The 18,034-nt window shown below is 45.4% G+C and overlaps 1 protein-coding gene across 2 annotated transcripts in view; it reads left to right on the top strand.

The window, feature by feature from the left end:
* PIK3AP1 (phosphoinositide-3-kinase adaptor protein 1) overlaps window positions 1-18,034 on the top strand; it is a 115,229-nt gene that overhangs the window by 66,424 nt on the left and 30,771 nt on the right. For both annotated transcript variants that reach the window (XM_027595847.2, XM_027595846.2), the window contains exons 9-10: window positions 13,606-13,701; window positions 16,313-16,510. In XM_027595847.2, the coding sequence (XP_027451648.1) occupies window positions 13,606-13,701; window positions 16,313-16,510 (294 nt within the window). The remainder of the gene's footprint in view (window positions 1-13,605; window positions 13,702-16,312; window positions 16,511-18,034) is intronic.

Below are 18,034 nucleotides of genomic sequence, written 5' to 3'. Positions count from 1 at the left end.
AAATACGAATTGTATTTACCTACGAAGCAGTTTAGTTTCCAGGCTCAGAAATTTATAAGCAGATTCTTTGGGTAACCTAACTTTAATAGATGAATATATAGTAAACTTATTTCTAAAATATCATATCTTTAGGACAGGATTTTTCTTGTAAATTGTTTTAACAAATTTTGCCCATTTTTTGGTTAACTTGTTGTTTCCAATTGTAAAAGTAATACATTCTTATAAAAACTTGGAACAAAATAGAAATGTTATAACCGAGTTATTAAAAGTCCATATGACTCTACCCAAAACCAACCAATATAGCGCTCCTAATAGTTTGGTGGGGTTATTTGTCCATATTTTTCTTCGTACCTACTGATATTAAATTAAGAAATATACACACGTACATATGCACAGATATGTACAAATGAACATATATGTGTAAATGTATATCATAAGTTGTTTTTTTTAACCTATATGTATGACTAGTGCAATATTTAGAAGTCACGAGGGGCACAGAATGCTTACTTGTCCAGGACAGCGCTGCACATGGCAGAGTGTTTATGTCTTTCCTGCTTCTGCTAGAGGCTGGTACAGTAGTCTCCCCTTAGGTCTCACTTTCCCGTGGTCAGCTGTGACCCAGAAGCAGAGGATCCTCCCCCTGACCTGTCTGCGCAAGGTCAGTGCTAGCCTGATGCTATGTCACAATGCCCAGGTCATTTATCTCATATGTAAGCATTTTATCATCTTCTGTCATCACAAGAAGGGTAAGTATAGTAAAATATTTTGGGGACAGAGAGAGACACCAGGTTCATATAACTTTTGTTACAGTATATTGTTAAAGTTGTTCTATTTTATTCTTAGTTATTATTGTTAATCTCCTACTGTGCCTAATTTATAAATTAGGAACTTTATCATAGGTATGTGTGTATAGGAAAAAATATAGTATATGTAGGGTTTGGTACTCTCTGTGGTTTCAGGCATCCCCTGGGGGGCTTGGCGTGTAGCCCCTGAGGCTGAGGGGAACTACTGTAGTGTCCCTCCATCATGGTGACAACCTAAAACCCCCTCTTAGATTTTCCAAGCCTCCCCTAGAGGGCAGTGCCACCGTCCTTGAGAACTACTGATCCAAATAACGTTGGACTTCCGTGCACGGTGTTGGAGCAGGAGGACCCACCATGGGCCCTCAAAGAACCTTCTTAACATGTCAGTACCATTTGCTATGAAATGCTAAGCATTCTGAAACACTGCCTGACACAGCCCTCCTTCCCTCTGGGCTATCCAACAGATTCAAGAAAGGTGAGACAAATACCCATCTGTGTATCAGCTTTATTGACGAAGGGCTTTCTGGAAGGGGCTGGAACGGGCTATTGCCAGCTTTCAGCCTGAGAAGAAGACAGAGGGGCTCTGGGTGCACGGGGCAGGGGGGTGGGCTTGAGTTTCCCACCCATGAACAGAAGAGCAGGCGCCAAGAAGGTGCCTTGGAGTAGGGGGTGTGGGCAGGTCAGGGGCCAGAGGCAGACTTTGACATGGCAGCCGCAGCACCTGGAAGCTGTGGTCCAGTCGTTGTTAGGTGCTTGCTAGTTCAATTGGCTGCCCTTTGGGGAGCGGGGAGAATGCGGGAAAGCTCAGTAGAAGCTCCCTTCCTGCACCTGACGGGGAGGACTGGACTTGCTGGTAGAAGCTCTTCCCGAATGAGTCACGACCCGGCGGGGAGGGCGAGGAAAGCAGGCATCATCCCCCCATCCACATCCTCTATCTCTCTGAATCCTTCAAGACACATAAGAATGCTTTGATGAACCTCCACTTTACAAATGAGAAGACTGAGGCACAGAGAGGTTGAACGACATTCCCAGAGTCTCACAGCGGATAAGTGATAGAGCTCACATTTGAGCTCAGGTCTCTGTCTCTAGAGCCATATTCTTTACTCCCGGCTGGAAATCTCCATCGAACGCCGTTAAGTGTTAGTCCTGGTTTCTTCTAAAGAAGCCAGCTAGCTGCCACAGCCCCGGCCCTGAGGTCCGCTCACCAAGCGGCCCCTGGTGCCCTCGGCACTTGCACTTCCCTCTGTCTCCCCGGGGGGCCCAACAGGCATTTCTGGAGCATCTCCTGTGTTTTAGCTGCTTGCCACTTCTGGGGGTTGGGGTCACAAGAGGGGCCAATACACTGTCCTTTCCAATCTGGAACTGAGACCCATTCACAAAAGAACATTTGAAGGACAACTGGAACCTACTTGGGAAGCCTGAGACTGTGTATCAGCATTTCCTCCTGTGTCCTTACTGTGCGGCAGTTGAACAGTTAAAGAATGCCCCACTTCACTGGCTGTTTTGTGTTGACACAGAGCCTTAACACCTGTTATCCCCCTGGAAGCGCCAACCCAGTGGAAAGCTGCGCTTATGCTAAAGGCAGCCACACACAGCGGGAGCAGTGAACCTCTCCAGCTCTTCCCAAGGCAGTGGAGGGCTATGGAGTGAGCCTGGTTTGTGGCTGTTGGTGAGGTGTAAAGTTACACGGGGTCAGGGGGATTCTGCCTGCCCTGGAGCCAGGAGGAGGCCACCAATAGGCAGGCTGTAGAATTTGGCTGCTTTGAGGATGGGGAAAGGAAGCTCACTGCATTTTTCATTTGCCGGATCATATAAACTCTGAATATTCTGATTCTAGACCTGATTTGATTTGTGTTTCTGTCTCTGTGGTTTAATCTTGAGAAGGACCACTTACCTATTGGCCCAGAAGGAGCAGCAACTTGGACCTGGGGAGGAACCGTTCCTTTTATTAGCAGTGACTCTCTAGGAGAGAAGACGGTCTAGTTCCTTAAATAAGCAGGACAAACTGATAAATCTAAGATATGTATTTGCAGTACCACCTGGCACAGTAATAACTTGCAACATCTGCCGGCCCTTTTTAGTAAGCAGACTGCTTTTATCTCATCTGTTATTTTGTCCAAGTGGCCTCGGCCTTGGTGGATAGAATTAGCTCCATTTCACAGGGGAGAAAACTAAGGCTCCAAAATTTAGTAGCTTATTTAACTCCCACTGAGGGAGGACTGGGTCAGGAATCTGGGTCAGCACATTCCTGGGGACAAGTCTGCCTGCCGCCCCATTGGGAGAGAATACTCTCCTGGCCTGCCCTTCTCAGATCTGGGAGGGACACTTAGACAGGAGCTCTTTCTAAATGTCTCAGTAGCCACGTTGGTCAGCGCCCCACCTTTGTTACCACTGAACCCTCGAGGCTGAAAGTAAACATATTAAGGAGTTTAGGCTACATTCATTCCCACATTTGTTCCCAGGACGAACATTATGGAGTACAGGCTTTAGGCCAGTTCTTTACTACTTCTTTGGAGGTCACCCAACTCTGTCTGGACAAATCTGCCTCTTTCTGACTTGAGTTTTGGAAAAGGGCTAGGAATGAAGTCCCCTTCCCCAAAGGGAATCCAAACAACCACTAAGTAGCAAGGTTGTGAGGGAAACGGCCCCCATTGAATGAAGTGGGGGCGGGGGCGTGATGTTGGCTTCTGACCCTGAGATTTCGATTCTGCTCCAGGATCTCCTTCCCCTGAACTTTTGTGGGTCTATGCGCGCGCGCGCGCGCACACACACACACACACTCCCACCCACCCTCACACTCACGGTCTTTAGTTTAGCTATGCTGCCACCAGGTGGTAACTCTGTGTCTTTATCAGACCTTCAACTTTGCTCCCAATTCTCTGGAGAATTTTTTGTTCAAGACAGATTTAAACCTTCAACTTCCTCACATTACTATATAAGAAATAAATATCTTTATTAAGGGTAAGCGTATGCAGACACTAAATAGAAATGAAGGCTGAAACTGACCCAGTGGGGCAAAGGGAGGCCGAAGGCACCGGCTGAGTTCTATTGCTTCTATTCCTCCAGGTGTAGGGGAACTGTGTCAGGGACGTAAGCACTTAGTGACAGCATTGCTGGATTAAAGGTGTTAAAAGCTAATAAGATAAAATCCCCACCACCTGCAGTGAACTTGCTCCCCTCTGGACATGGGTAGCCATGGGTCACGCTCTCCTGGGGGCATTGCAAGCTGATGGCTTTGCACTCTGGTTATGTGCTTCTCTGGTCCTTCTCTGGTTACTGGCTCCCACCTCGGTTAAGAAGCGCGTATCGTCCACAATGATGTGCACAACAGGCGCTCAACTATGTCTTGATTTTGAGAGTGCCAGAAAATAGAAAATTGTTCTGGGTTTTGGGGGGTGGAGTAGTTTGGTTGACATTCTGGTGCAAAGACTTTCCTGATAGGTGGTGGTGAGACATCTGTTAGAGGGTCCTGAGCGCGGGACGTCTTGGGCGGTAGTGGCTTCTTCAGGCTGCCCTTTCCTTCCCCGTCTCCTCTAATTTGCTCACACTGTTCCTGCTGCCTTCTCTTTTCTCGGCTTGGAAAATGCCCAGAGTCCTTCACAAAGCCCAGACACCTCCCTGTCCATATTCATGTGCTTGTTCCTCCCGTTTGTCCATTCACACATTCATTCATTCAGCAGTATTTCTCAAACCCCTCGTGGGTTTCAGTCACCGTGCCAGGTGACAGGGAGTCAGTAGACAAGACGGCATGATCCCTGCCTCCCAGAGCTGTCCTTCTAGAGCTGGGTATGAAACAAAATACCGCATCACTACACATATAACTACAAACCATGACAGTGCCGTGGAGAATGAGGGGAGGAGGGTGTGCGACTTAGCAAGTCGTGGTGCCCCTGCACCCTGCCGTGAACTCAGCTCATGGACAGATTCCTGCCGGCCGAGTGTCTGTGTGCCGGCCAGGAGTGCTGTATTGAGGCACTCGTCTGCCTAAGAGACCGGCCAGACTTGTTGCTTCTCCTAGTCCCGTTCATCCTTAGCCCCTCCTTCTTCATTGCCCACTCCTCCTTAGCCCCTGTAATTTCAGATTGCTCTTTCCCTCCTCTCTGACTCTCTCTGTTTCTCTCTCTCCCCCTCCCCCCCGCCCGTGTGTGTGTGACCACCGCTCCCTCCCTCTGTCTCTCTCCCTCCAACCACTTCTCCATCAGCGTATGGGGAAGTTGGACTACCTTGCCGACGTGACCAGTGAAAGCACTTTATTCCACCTGAGTGCAGGTGGAACCAGTCAGGTTTCAGGTCATCGTCAAATGCTTTCCCAGGCTGCTCCTGGCTCTATGGCTGTTTTTTGGCTATAAAAATACTTGCTGAAAAGAAAATTCTCTTGGCCTGCTTTCAGGGCTTGAGAGCCTTTCCAGAAGAATAGCCTCTCGGCATCTGACATTTTACTGTATTATATACTCAGATTGGGTTTTATATTAAATTAACAACACATAATCTGGATGGAGTTTCCACCGCAGCTAAATGATCTAGATTTATGTCCCCTGAGGAGTATCATATGGGCTTCTTTGAAAATTCATTATTGCTCTTGACTCATTCCTTAATTAAGTGCCTGCCTAGGATTTCTCTCATCTGTTCAAGCTTCTTTCTTCCCAGGAATGGGTTCTTTCTGATTGACTCCCTAAATGAGGTACAGCTTAACTCTGCAGCTGGCTCTTCCCTGAAGACTGTGGCCCCTGGGTCTCCTTGTTATATATATATATATTTTTTTTTTCTTTCCGTCTCTGCTGAAGTGAAAGAACTTTGCACTTTCTCCTTAGACCAGCATATTTTCGGGCTTTTTAGTTTATTTTTAACTGACAAGTGATGAAGGTTAAGTGCTTGGAATCTGAAGTACAAACCCTGAGCATCCAGGAATGGAGGGATTCCTTTACAAAAAAGTCCTTTGTGTGGAAGCAAACTGCCTTCACCTGCAGAATTTTCGGTGTATTTCAGCCACTGCTGTGGTACTCACCGTGTGCCTGATTTGTATGTGCACAGGGGGTTGTCCCATTTAGAGTTTGAGTCTTATTACTCACGAACTCCCAACAACTGGGCACTTTCTTTATTATTACAAAGGGTAGTGTCTGTTATTACTAGGACTTACTGCCTAATACAGATATGGCAAATAGTGTTTGAAAAGTAACTTCATGTGCCAGTGTCAGTTCATTGGTATTGAGTGCCCGAGGGGCTGCGCTGAGGATCCTGTGGCCAGAAAGAATGCTAGGACTGATGAGCGTTTGCCTTGAGGACACAGAATAGGGACGTGGAGGCCAGTGTATATATTTGCTGTTCTTGGTCTACCTCCGAGATAATTTATGTTCAATTCAGTATAAAAAGAATCTTTTTATTTAAAATATAAGCGGAAAGAAAGTCATTTTTAGGTAACTTCATTTGAGGCAGCGTGTAATGCCCTCGTCAGGCCAGGGCTGCTGAGGCCACGTGTGGCCACGGTGGATTTGCTTGAGTGTGCCCTAAGCCCTATATCACATGGCCCTTGCCAGCCCCGTACAGGAAGGGGATTTGGGGCAGGCTAACTGTGCTGATCCTTGGTTCCATCTGTGGTGGGCACAATAGAGCCCCTGAATCTGTGAAAGGGCTCGATGACCTGGCAAAGGAGAAGGAAATTTGCAGCGGGAATTAAGGTTGCTACTCAGCTGGCCTTAACATAAAGGGAATGTCCTGAATGATGGGGGTAGACTCAGTATAATCACAGGTCCTGAGAAGTGAAAGAAGGAATCAGAAAACAGACCACAGAGGGCTTCGTGAGAAGGACTCAGTCCAGCATTGCTGGCCTCGAAGATGGAGGAAGAGAGCCTCGTGCCGAGGAGTACAGGCGGCTTCTAGAAACTGGAAGGGGCAAGGAGGCAGGTCCTCCCCTAGAGCTCCCAGAAAGGAAGGCAGTCCTCTCAAAACTTGGATTTCAGCCCAGTGGGACCCGTTTCAGATTTTCAAACTACAGAACTGTGAGGTAATAAATTTATGTTGTTCTCAGGCACTACGTTTGTGGTAACTTTTTTACAGTAACAATAGAAAACTTAATACACTGTCTAGGTTGCCTCTATATAATAATGACATCCATTAATATTTAGTGCCTGGCAATGTTGCTAAATATTTTATAAGCATTGTCTCCACCGGCCCCTACGGTTTTCCTATGTGGTAGGTACTGTTAGGTATCCCCACTTTACAGCTGGACATATACAAGCTGAGTGATCTCAGCTATCTTGCCCAAGGCCATAGAGCTAGTAAGAGTCAGAGCCAGGGCTTGAGCCCAGTTCTCCAGGATACCAGAGTCCATGCAGGTAACTGCCACCTCTGACCGTGATGTTGACCTGCACTGGTCACTCAGTCAGTGGCCAGTGCCCTCACCTCTGTTGCTTGTCTGCTTCAGTTGCTGCCTTCCTCTAACTTATGATTGTACCCTGAGCAGATGAGTCAGGGTCTTGACTGCAGATCCCCAGGCTTTCTCCTGTGTCTGCAGACCACCCTCCCCGTCCTCCCTGCACACTGCTCCCATCCTGCTCTTCCAGCCGTGCCTCGCATCCTCTGGGTTTAGCCTCTGTCTTTAAGATCAGCCTCTACCTATGATCCTGGCAGCACAGGATGGGCCCAGAAGGCAGTGAAGAGCTACTAGAATTTCTGTGTTCATTGCTGAGCCCACGAATAAAGAATGTGATGGGCCTCTGGAAAGCACAGGGTAAATGGGCATGGGGCCTCCAGCTCGGGTCTGGGCTGCATGGGCAGAGCCTTGGCAAAGGAGGAGAGAAGCCTGCAGCTCTTTCTGTCTGGGACTTGGTGTTCAAGAGCCACGGTCCAGAAAATGCTTGGCAAGCCTTGTGTGTGAGTCAGATTTCCACACATAATTCTATTGTAAAGCATTGGCATTTGTTATCTTAAGATTTCCCCTATGCTTTAAGTATATTCAAATATAAAAATATTGAATGGGTATAATTCTTTACTAGGAAATGTAATACATGTGATATTTGAGAATATGTGTGGAAATTCAGATATTAGAATTAACCCATAAGCATTTATTACTCTGAAGGAGGTTTGACTTCCAACAAAGTTACTATTAAGAATAAGTATAGGGGCGCCTGGGTGGCGCAGTTGGCTAGGCATCCAACTCGGTTTCGGCTCAGGTCTTGATCTCCGGGTTGTGAGACTGAGCCCTCATCAGGCTCTGCGCTCAGCAGGGAGTCTGCTTAAGACTCTCTTTCTTTCTACCCCCTTCTGCCCCTCCCCCCCTGAAATAAAGAAATAAGTCTTTAAAAAAAAGAAGTATAAATTCAGTCCTTTTAAAAAAACTATTCTCTGCTTAGGACATTAACCTGGGTATAGAATTTAATAATAACAATAATAGTAATAATAGTAATGGTAATAGCAGCTAGCATTATTTAGCACTTTTCTCTGGGCTGGGCACTGTGCTCAGCACTTGGCCAGCTTCTCATGTAATACTCATGGCGAACCTATGAGATACATACTACTATTATCACCGTCTTACGGACAGGAAGAGAGAAGCTGAGAGGATTTAAACAACTTGACCCAAGATAATCGTGGGCGAAGAGTTAATGTGACAGCTATCATTTCCCCTTCTGCTCGAGAATTTGACCTTCAGTTGACTTTCTAGCTCTGTTACCTTGGTAACGTAATAAGAGTCAAATGTCAACTATGTTTCTAGGCAACATTGCCTATGATAAAAATGACCCCTAATTGGTTGGTAAATTGCATCTGGAACTGGGAGGAGCTATATGTGGACTCTAAGTACCCCAAAGGGACAGCACACTTTGGGCTTCCCTGGGAGCAGTGACTTTGGCCTGCTCGTGGGGACCCTGGGAGGCTGCCTAGGGAGTGGTCATGAGAAATGCTGCTCCCGTGGACCATGGGGCTTTTCACCAGGGTGGCCTCTCCACCTGCCTGACCCAGATTGCCTCTCCTTGCCCGTGAGCTGCTGGGCTGGCACAAAGACTACCCTCGAGGAGGAATGGCACCTGGTGCCATCCTGCTGGCCTGCATCTTGCGTCCTCCTGAATAGACTGGTGCCAGCATGGTCATGGTCATCTTGGGTGCCTGAACCATCAGGTGGATCTAAAAACTCTGCTTGGTGTCAGACTGGTGGGTGTCACGGTCCTCCAGCCAGCAGTGGAAGAATCAAAATTGGAACCTATGCATTTTGACCCTACTGCCCAAGCCTCTCATCACCCTTCCAGGTGTCTCAGGGAGGAGAAATAACTCTACCAAGCTCACAGGACAGATATTTAGCGGATCCAGTTAAGGCGTGATTACAAAGGAAGAAGATCTGTTACAGGTGGCTCATTTAGCTCAACCTGGGTCACAGTACTCAATGTGCATGGCTCACAAGTGTCACTGGAAGGTAATGTGGTCTGTAGGGGGACAGGGAAGGGTCAGCGTAGGTCATCCCTGGGGGATGTGCTTCTTTAGTTTTCCCATTGCATTTCCTCCTCTGCCTTTCAAATCTCCTCCCCTCCTCCTCTTTCTCCTTTTTTCCTAAAAAAAAACCAAAAAAAAAAAACAAAAAAAATCTTTTTATTTTGAAATACTTTTAGACTTAGAGAGAAGTTGCAAAAATGCTAGTGTTCCTGTATACCGTTCCTCCAGATTTCCCTGATACTAGCTCTTACATAACTGCAGCATAATTACTAAAGCTAGATAAGTGTTGGTGCAGTACCACCAACTGACCTCTAGGCCTTGTTCACACTGCACTAGATTTCCCCAACCCCGTAGGTAAGATGCTAGATGCTGATGGGATCTTAGACGTTGAGCCTACAGAGCATCTCACAACGCATGTGGTTATTTCTCCTTAGTCTCCTCCAGTTTGTAAGAGTCCCTCAGTCATTCCTTGTCTTGAGTGCTGATCACTTATTTTGTAGAAAGCTCCTCAGTTTGGGTTCATCACATGTTTTCTGTGATGGACCGAGGTTGTGAATTTTTGGAAGAATACCATAGAAATGGTATTGGGTCCTCCTCAGTGCAATGTATCAAGGGATCCCGATAGTGATATGTTTTATTACTAGTGCTCATTCTTTTTTTCTTTTTAATGCTTTAACCCACAAAACCCCCAGCATATTTAGGATGAGGGTCATCGTGCCAGAGGCAGAAGCCTGCATTCTTATTATGTTAGCACGCCAGGTCCAGCCAGGGGTGCTCTTGCTGTGGCAAGTTTCTTCCACATTTTATTTTTCTAACACTCTTTGTAGCTTCTTTAATTGTGCATCTATCTCTTGGACGTGGAAATCAGTTCTCTCAAATTGAACTTTGTTAGTGAAAACAGCTAGGCTGTTGCGTGACTGTGTTACCGTGGTCAACATGGGTGGCTGGTTGTGAAACTTGCAGTCTGGCGTTGCCAGTCTGGGGGGTTTGGTTATTGATGATTGAAATTGTCCTGGCGCTCCTATGTGAAATTTAAGAAACAAAACAGAGGATCATAGGGGAAGGAAGGGAAAAATAAAATAAGATAAAAACAAAGAGGGACGCAAACCGTAAGAGAACTTAGGAGACTATAGGAGAACTTAACTATAAGTTAAGGAACTCCTTAACTATAGGAGAACATAACTCTGGGAAACACACTGAGGGTTGCTGGAGGGGGGGAGGGGATGGGGTAACTGGGTGATGGGCATTAAGGAGGGCATGTGATGTAATGAGCACTGGGTGTTATATGCAACTGAGGAATCACTGAACTCTGCCTCTGAAACTAATAATACGCTCTGTGTTAATTGATTGAATTTAATAAAAAACAAAAGAAAAGAAATTGTCCTGGTGCTGCTTTGCCCAGGTTCTTGGACATGCTGGAGCCTGAGGGGGCTGTGATTTCCTAGAAGGTGCAGCACCAGGCCTGTGGAATTTCTCCCTCCCATCATCTTTAGGGGTGTCTGATCCAAGCAAGTCTTTACTTTGGGATAGATTCCTCCATGTTTTATTGCTATGTAAGTGAGGAGTTTCAAAAGTTGGCTGGGTCAAGGTCAGGTGGCTAGTGGGGTGGAGTTTGTGGTGGGGGTGGTTAGGGGGAGAATAATACAGGGTCTTTGTCAGGTAGAGGAGGGTCCTTCTCCCAGCAGGGCTCATACCTATAGAATACACCTTTCTTCCCAAGTTTCTAACTCCATGGGGAAGGTGTTCCATAAAGCCACAGTTCAGTGAGTTGAACTCACTGAAATCTCAAATAAGTGGAATTTTTCCAGTCTTGAGTTTTTAAAGAATGAATTAAGTGTGAGTTCTTATCAGAAATTTAAAATTAAAACACCTCCGGGTATGTTTCAGAATCTGTTCCATCACCCTGATCTCTCTGTGGTTTACATTATAGACTTCAGCGGTGACAGGTGAGGTTCCTCATTCGGAACCGCAGAGCTTTGGACTAGAGAGTATCAAGTTACATTATAGTCCATGCAATGTCTCCACTGTGTCAGGAAACAATAAACTGAAAAGGTAGAAAAAAGGAATTGGTTTTTCTTCTTCTTTTTTGGATTATATTCAAGGTAACACAAACATGATCCAAGCCCCATATTTCTTTATATTGTTTTTTTTCAATAGGTTAAAAAACTCAACTATAAAAGGGTGAATGGTGAAAAATATTTCTCTAGTCCTTGTCCCTCATCTTTTTTAGTGCTAGGGAACCACTAATATTAATTCTTCATATCTACTTCCAGAGCTTCTTTTTGCATATACAAGCAAATGCAAAAGTAGAATCTTCTTGGGCGCAATAGGTTCTATATTGATTTTCTTAAATGTTGTATTTGTTAAAGATTCTGATTCATCAAGAGTATGCATTTCTTTTTTCTTTCTTTTTAATGTCTCAGGTTTTTTTAAAATTACATATTATAGCCCCCTGTGCATCCTCTCTGGGATCCGATTGTACTCCCTCCCTCTCCCTCTCAGAGATAACCATTACCATGAATTCAGCATTTATCCTTCCCAGCATGTAATGTTTTATGGGCCTTAAAACTTTTTATAAACCATATCATTCCGAAAACATCAGTCTGCAACTTTTTTATTCAGTGTTATTTTTTATGGTTATAAAATTTATATTTTGATTATCACAGGAGTATGGAAGTAAGAGCTGTGCTTTGTAATAATGTAATGTCTGGTCCCTGAAAAGTTTAAAATCTGTCATTTTTTATAATTAAAAAAATCAGTTGATCTGATAATTGACAGGTGAACCCCAATTTATTTTTTTATTTTTTCAATAACCTGAAGTTATTTTTGCTTTGAAAATCTAATTGTACGTATTTGGTCATAATTACCCAGATCTTAATTTTTTTAAAAATTTTTTTAAAAGATATTATCTATTTGACAGAGAGAGACACAGCAAGAGAGGGAACACAAGCAGGTGGAGTGGGGGATGGAGAAGCAGGCTTCCCCGCAGACCAGGGAGCCTGATGCGGGGCTTGATCCCAGGACCCTGGGATTATGGCCTAAACTGAAGGCAGACGCTTAATGACTGACCCACCCAGGTGCCCCTACCTGGATCTTTAAAAAAAAAAAAAAGTGTTAATAAGGTTTTTCTCATTTATGAAAGCCCCAGAAACCACCGTGGATAATTTGGAAGACGAAGACACGTATAAAATAGAAAATAAAATGTCCGTAATCTATACTGCTTCAGAAATAACCACTATATGCATTTTGATGTGTTTCTCTCTAGTCTTTTTTTTCTATGTATATACAAATAGTTTGTTTCAAAACGAGGATTATATCATATGAAGTTTATTATCCTTCACATTACTTCGTGACCATGATCTCCTTTCAGTGACTGTTCTTGGGAAATGTAACATAAATAATTGCATCAAAATCTTCATACAAATTCACCAGATTTGATTTAGCTGGCCCCCAAAAATCAAAGTGGTAAGGAAATGACATATCTATGTATATTGATTAAATTCAAACCATTTTTTCCTCAAAGTATACTATTCAACTTCAAACTACATATTTTGCCTAAGCAAATAAGTTCTCAGTAATTGTGTGATATGACTTAGTGAATGCAATCTTTGATAATATCAAAGCTCTACTTTAAATATAAGGCTGAAATATTTTGCTCCCAAAAAGCATGCTTCAGAGTCATAAAGTAATAGGGCACTGTTGGTTACTTGGGTTAGAGTAGAAGCTACTATGAGACCTGAATGGTTTTCAACACACAGTTTTGGTCTTTGTGGGTTTATGTTTAATAGTGAAAACCAAAGGTCAATGTGCTTCCTCCCCATAAATAATCAAGTCCATGGGTGACCTAGAAATAGAGTTCTTGTTGCTATGCTGTTGAGATGGTACTATTATGTTGTTGAGATGGCACTACATTGATAAGAGTGGCTCCAACATGTTCTTTTTAACTGTTGCGTACTGTTTCGTTGTTTGAGTAAACCACAATTTACCTACTCTTTGTAATTCCTGCTTCCCATTGGTTTTTGGTTGTTGAAAACAATGCAATGGTTATACATTTAAAAACTAAGCCCATTGTTTCAAATGCAAAAGAGCATAATATCTATATCTTTTGAGTCCTGTGGTCTAGGAAAGGGCCTGAGGGTTGTGAATGTTGCTCTCCTTTACACCTAACACTTACAGGGGGTTCTTATTAAGTAGATAGATAGTTGGATGGATGGATGGATGAATGGATGCTGCATGCATGGATGGGAAGATGGATGGATTCATGAATTCTTGAATCTCTTGATTCAAGATCTCTTGATTCATCAAATCTTGTACATCCATCTGTAAAATCTCCTTGCCTGTGTGGAATAACAACATATAAACTCTCAGTTTCCTTTTCTTCTAGATGTCGAAATGCTTCAGGCCAGTACATCTAATCCAATCCCTGGAGATGGTTTCTCTCGGGCCACTAAGGACTCTATGATCCGCAAGTTTTTAGAAGGTAATTTGCAACTGTGAGCAGGGAAGCAAAAAGAGGGAAAGAGAAGTAAATGTAGGAACATTGCCTGGTTCCGTATGATGGTTGCTCCATTAAAGGAATGGGCTGCCACATACCTGGCATATGGTGTGATGACTGAAGACACTCCATCCCCGTGAGCTGCCCCATCAGCCTGTTACAGTAGGTCAGGAATTCCTACCCCTGGAGCCACTCATTTGGGTAAAAGTTGCCTCCAACAAGACCTGTTTTAAAATGCATATGCTTATTTTTATTTGACTGAAATTTATTGAGTACCCAATATGAGCAAAGCACTGCTCTGGATGTTGGGCTGGAGGACACAGAGAAAAGTAACATGTGATCAAGTGCCCTTAAGAGATGACTCTCTGGTGAATGTGGAGAACATAGGGGAATATACACAAACATTGTTAAGTTGAGCCTTGTGTCATGGTTAAGAATACGAACTCTGATCTGTATTTAGTTCCCCCTTCAGTTGGCTAGAAAACCTTGGACAAGTTCTCAACTCCCCTGGGCCTCAGTGTCCTCAGGTGAATGTTGTGAGAATTAAATGACTTACTGTCTAGTGGGCCTCAGAGTGGGGCTGGGCATAGAGCAAGCAATGAAGGTTTATGATTGTTGTTGTTGTCATCATTGTCATTGAAGGTCAGAGAGGGAGGGTGTTGAATTGTGGGGGTAACTCCTTAACTCTGTCCAATCATTTATAATCATTTATAAAACCAGGGGGCGGAGTCTGTTGATGAAGTAGGCATAGAAAGCAGGATGCTAAGAGTATGGGATTCAGGATGGGAGAAGTAGTTTTGACAGTGAAGAGGAAAGAACAGTTCTGAGTAGTGGTAGATAAACCATAGCCTGGCTAGCTGCCTGTTTTTGAAAATAAAGTTTAGTTGGAACACTTTGTATCCATTCATTTAGTATGGTCTATGTCTGCTTTCACGCTATAAAAGCAGAATTGAGGACTTGTGTGCATGGAGGCAGGCACCTTGGGAATCACTGTCATTGGTAAGGTAGCCAGCAGCTCTCCCAGGACACCTCATTTTGTTAACATCAGACAAGCCTCTCCAGAATTTCTTCATGCCCTTGTACAAGATGTTCAAAGATGAACAGGTGGGAACTTCTCCACTAGTTGGAAACTTTCTCGAAACCAGAGCGTTAGAACCCAGAGCCCCTGGATGAGTTGGGACCCCCTGGTCTGTCAGTCTTCTGGACCAGGACACAGGGAAGCCAAGAGTGGTCTCTGCACAGCTCAGAAAAGATGCAGCTAAAAAAAACTTCCGATAAATCACTGGATTGGAAATCCCATAGGAAGAAGAAGCAAGCTTTATTCATTCCTGTATCTCAAACAGGCATTTAATAAAGATCCGTTGAATGCATCGTGCTGGGGATAAGAAGGAAGTGAGAGGAGAACACCTACTATGTGTAGGCCGAGCTGCGTGCTATTCCTCTACCGTCACATTTTGTCCTCACAGTTCTCCTGTGAGTAGGTCTCAGAGGGAAATCAGGCTCAGAGAGGTTATATGACGTGCCCGAGGTCACCACAACTCATGTGTATGAGGGGCAATGGCGTACAGTCGGGTCTGCTGAGATTCTCAAAGCCAAGGGGACCCTACACTCGGGTCCCAGCACAGATCACCAGGAAGGGGGCAGGGAAAACCTTACGGCTGTGGGACCCCAGGGACAGAGTGGGAGCAGCAGGCTTCTGTCCTAAATCTTTCTGGTTGATGGAGGGCAGAGTGGGGGCAAAGGTTGCAAAAAAAGCAGTAGAGCATGGAGGTTGAGACAAGTTCTGGAGCCAGCTTTCCTGGATGCCAGTCTGGCTCAACGTAACTTTGGGCAAGTTATTTAATCCCCCAAGGCCCCAGTTTCTTCATTTGCAAAATGAGAATAATGATTGTAGTTATTCCACCGTGTCGTTAGATTGTCAAAGGGGGTAACGCGGGTAGTATACTTGGGATAGCACTTGGCACAGAGGAAGTCCACAGCAAGGATTTGCTGTGGTCATTTTGATGGGGAGGATGAGGATGCTGGAGCCGTTGGTGGGGAGGACTCGATGAGGATGCTGGAGCCGTTGGTGGGGAGGACTCGATGAGGATGCTGGAGCCGTTGGTGGGGAGGACTCGATGAGGATGCTGGAGCCGTTGGTGGGGAGGACTCGATGAGGATGCTGGAGCCGTTGGTGGGGAGGACTCGATGAGGATGCTGGAGCCGTTGGTGGGGAGAACTCCCGGCCCCCCTCACGCCGCTGCCCAGGCGCCGCGGCAGTGGTTCCAAGTGTCCTTCGGCTTTGGAGGCTATGCTCTCTTTCCTCTAGTCCCAGTGGGATGAATAACTGAATCCCAGCAATAAAATTAAGATGATAGAGCCTAGTGCTCACTGCCTTTTGCTGCATTGATGGGTGGCAAATGAAGTTGACAACAGTGTTTTCTCAGTTGCTTCGAGTGGGGTTCTCAGTAGATCATACAGGAGATGATATAGGGGAAGGTCTTTGCCAAAGGGCGGTCCTGGACAAATAAGTTATGGTCACTCTCTCTGTTCTTATGACTGTCAGTCACCAGTTTGCTTGGTCACTGCTTTCTGACGCCTTTCTCTGTGTTTCTAGGTAACAGCATGGGAATGGCCAGTTTGGAGAGGGAGCTACACCATGGTGGTCAGGAAGAAGATGTGTATCACACGGTGGATGACGACGAGACCTTTAATGTGGACCTGGCCAACAGACCCCCTGTCCCGGTGCCCAGGCCAGAGGCCAGTGCTCCTGGCACTCACCACCTGCCTGACAATGAGCCATACATTTCTAAAGGCAAGTGTGGCAGGGAATGATGTTCAGTGGGGTGTTCGGGGCTTCTCAGCAGGAATTCCCTAGATCCTCTTAACTTCTGAACCATTGCTCAGAGACTGTCCCCTTCTGAATGGTCCCCAACCAGCCCCAGGAGATGGGGTTAGAGCTCGGGGCAGATTTTGGAGCTGGCCCATGGGCCATGATCACATTCAGTTCTGGCTTTCCTGGATGCATTCATGTGCAATATAAAAACTTACCTCTACTCCAAATGGCAAGAACCCTGGTAAATTTTTATTTCCTGAAATATTATTATTATTAATTTTTAATGGCTAACATTTATTGAAACCTACCAAGAGTACTCTATCTGGAACATGTCGTTTAGTCTTTGCAATAACGTATTAGGTAAGGGCTGTTATCATCCCCATTGTACAGATGAGGAAAACGGAGACTTACAGAGGTCACTATTACCATGTAGCAGAGCCAGGATTTGAACTCAGGGCATCCGACTCCACAGTCCCGGCTTTCAGCCACTATGCTAGGCTGTCTACCTACCTACACTGATACAAGTTGGTGAGAGCTGGGTTTGACTTCTTCATAGTGGTCCCTGGGAGATCAGTTAGATGCTGATGCATTGTCAGTTTTGCTCTTTTTTAGGACTCGATTGTATTGATAGGATTCTAAATACTATAAGAGCTAAGAATTGTCAGAACTGTGCACCTGATCCCCATCCCATTTTTAATAGCATAAGAAGGTTGTGGAAGGTGTGACAAAAGGCGATCACAAATTGGGGAAGGTAGCCCTCAACCAGAGCCCCAGGTACAGGGTGACCAGGTACATGTGAATTTCAGACAAAGAGCAAATAATTTCTTTCTCAAATATTGCATTTTTTTTCTTTCAGTTTTTGTCTTGGTTTGTTAAACCTGGCAAATCCTGCACTGTGTAGGAATACAGCTGGGGGACATTATGGATAGCCAGTACTCTCCATGCTTGTGGTTTGCCATTCCCCTGGGGAGCATCTCCTTCGGCGTGTGTAGCAGACACTATTGATGCCCTGCCCACATCCCCCAGCTCTGTATATTTCTGTGCCCACTGGCTGCACCCTGCCTGTCAGGACCCACATTTCTTAGTCTGACCGCTTTCTCTGGCAGCCAGAGCCTCCTCTGCCCTTTTGCGAGGCAGGCTGGAAGGGTTGGGGGGTTAGCACCCCTGAGCCCCGGCAACCAGTGATGGATGGGCTGGTGGCTGAGCATCCCTGCCCTTCTGCTGGGAGAACCCCAAGCTGCGTGTTCTGCATTGCTTTCCAGAGCTCCCCAGCTTGCCCCCCCCCCCCAGTAACTTGCTGGATACCCACCCTGTATGGCTTTATCCACTTCCCTGTCTCACCTCCATCACTCCCCACATTGACTCCATGCACCTGGATCCTTGTCCCCAGGGCTGCTTCTAAGGGAACCCAAATGAAGAAGCATGTGAATATATATTGATAATTCCTAAATGGCAGGAGGGAAGGAGAGAACGTTAGTGTTATGGCTCACTGTGGGGAGCTAG

The sequence above is a fragment of the Zalophus californianus genome, chromosome 15 (assembly GCF_009762305.2).
Source record: "Zalophus californianus isolate mZalCal1 chromosome 15, mZalCal1.pri.v2, whole genome shotgun sequence".
In the NCBI taxonomy this organism is placed as follows: domain Eukaryota; kingdom Metazoa; phylum Chordata; class Mammalia; order Carnivora; family Otariidae; genus Zalophus; species Zalophus californianus.
This window is presented reverse-complemented; position numbering and strand designations above follow the sequence as displayed.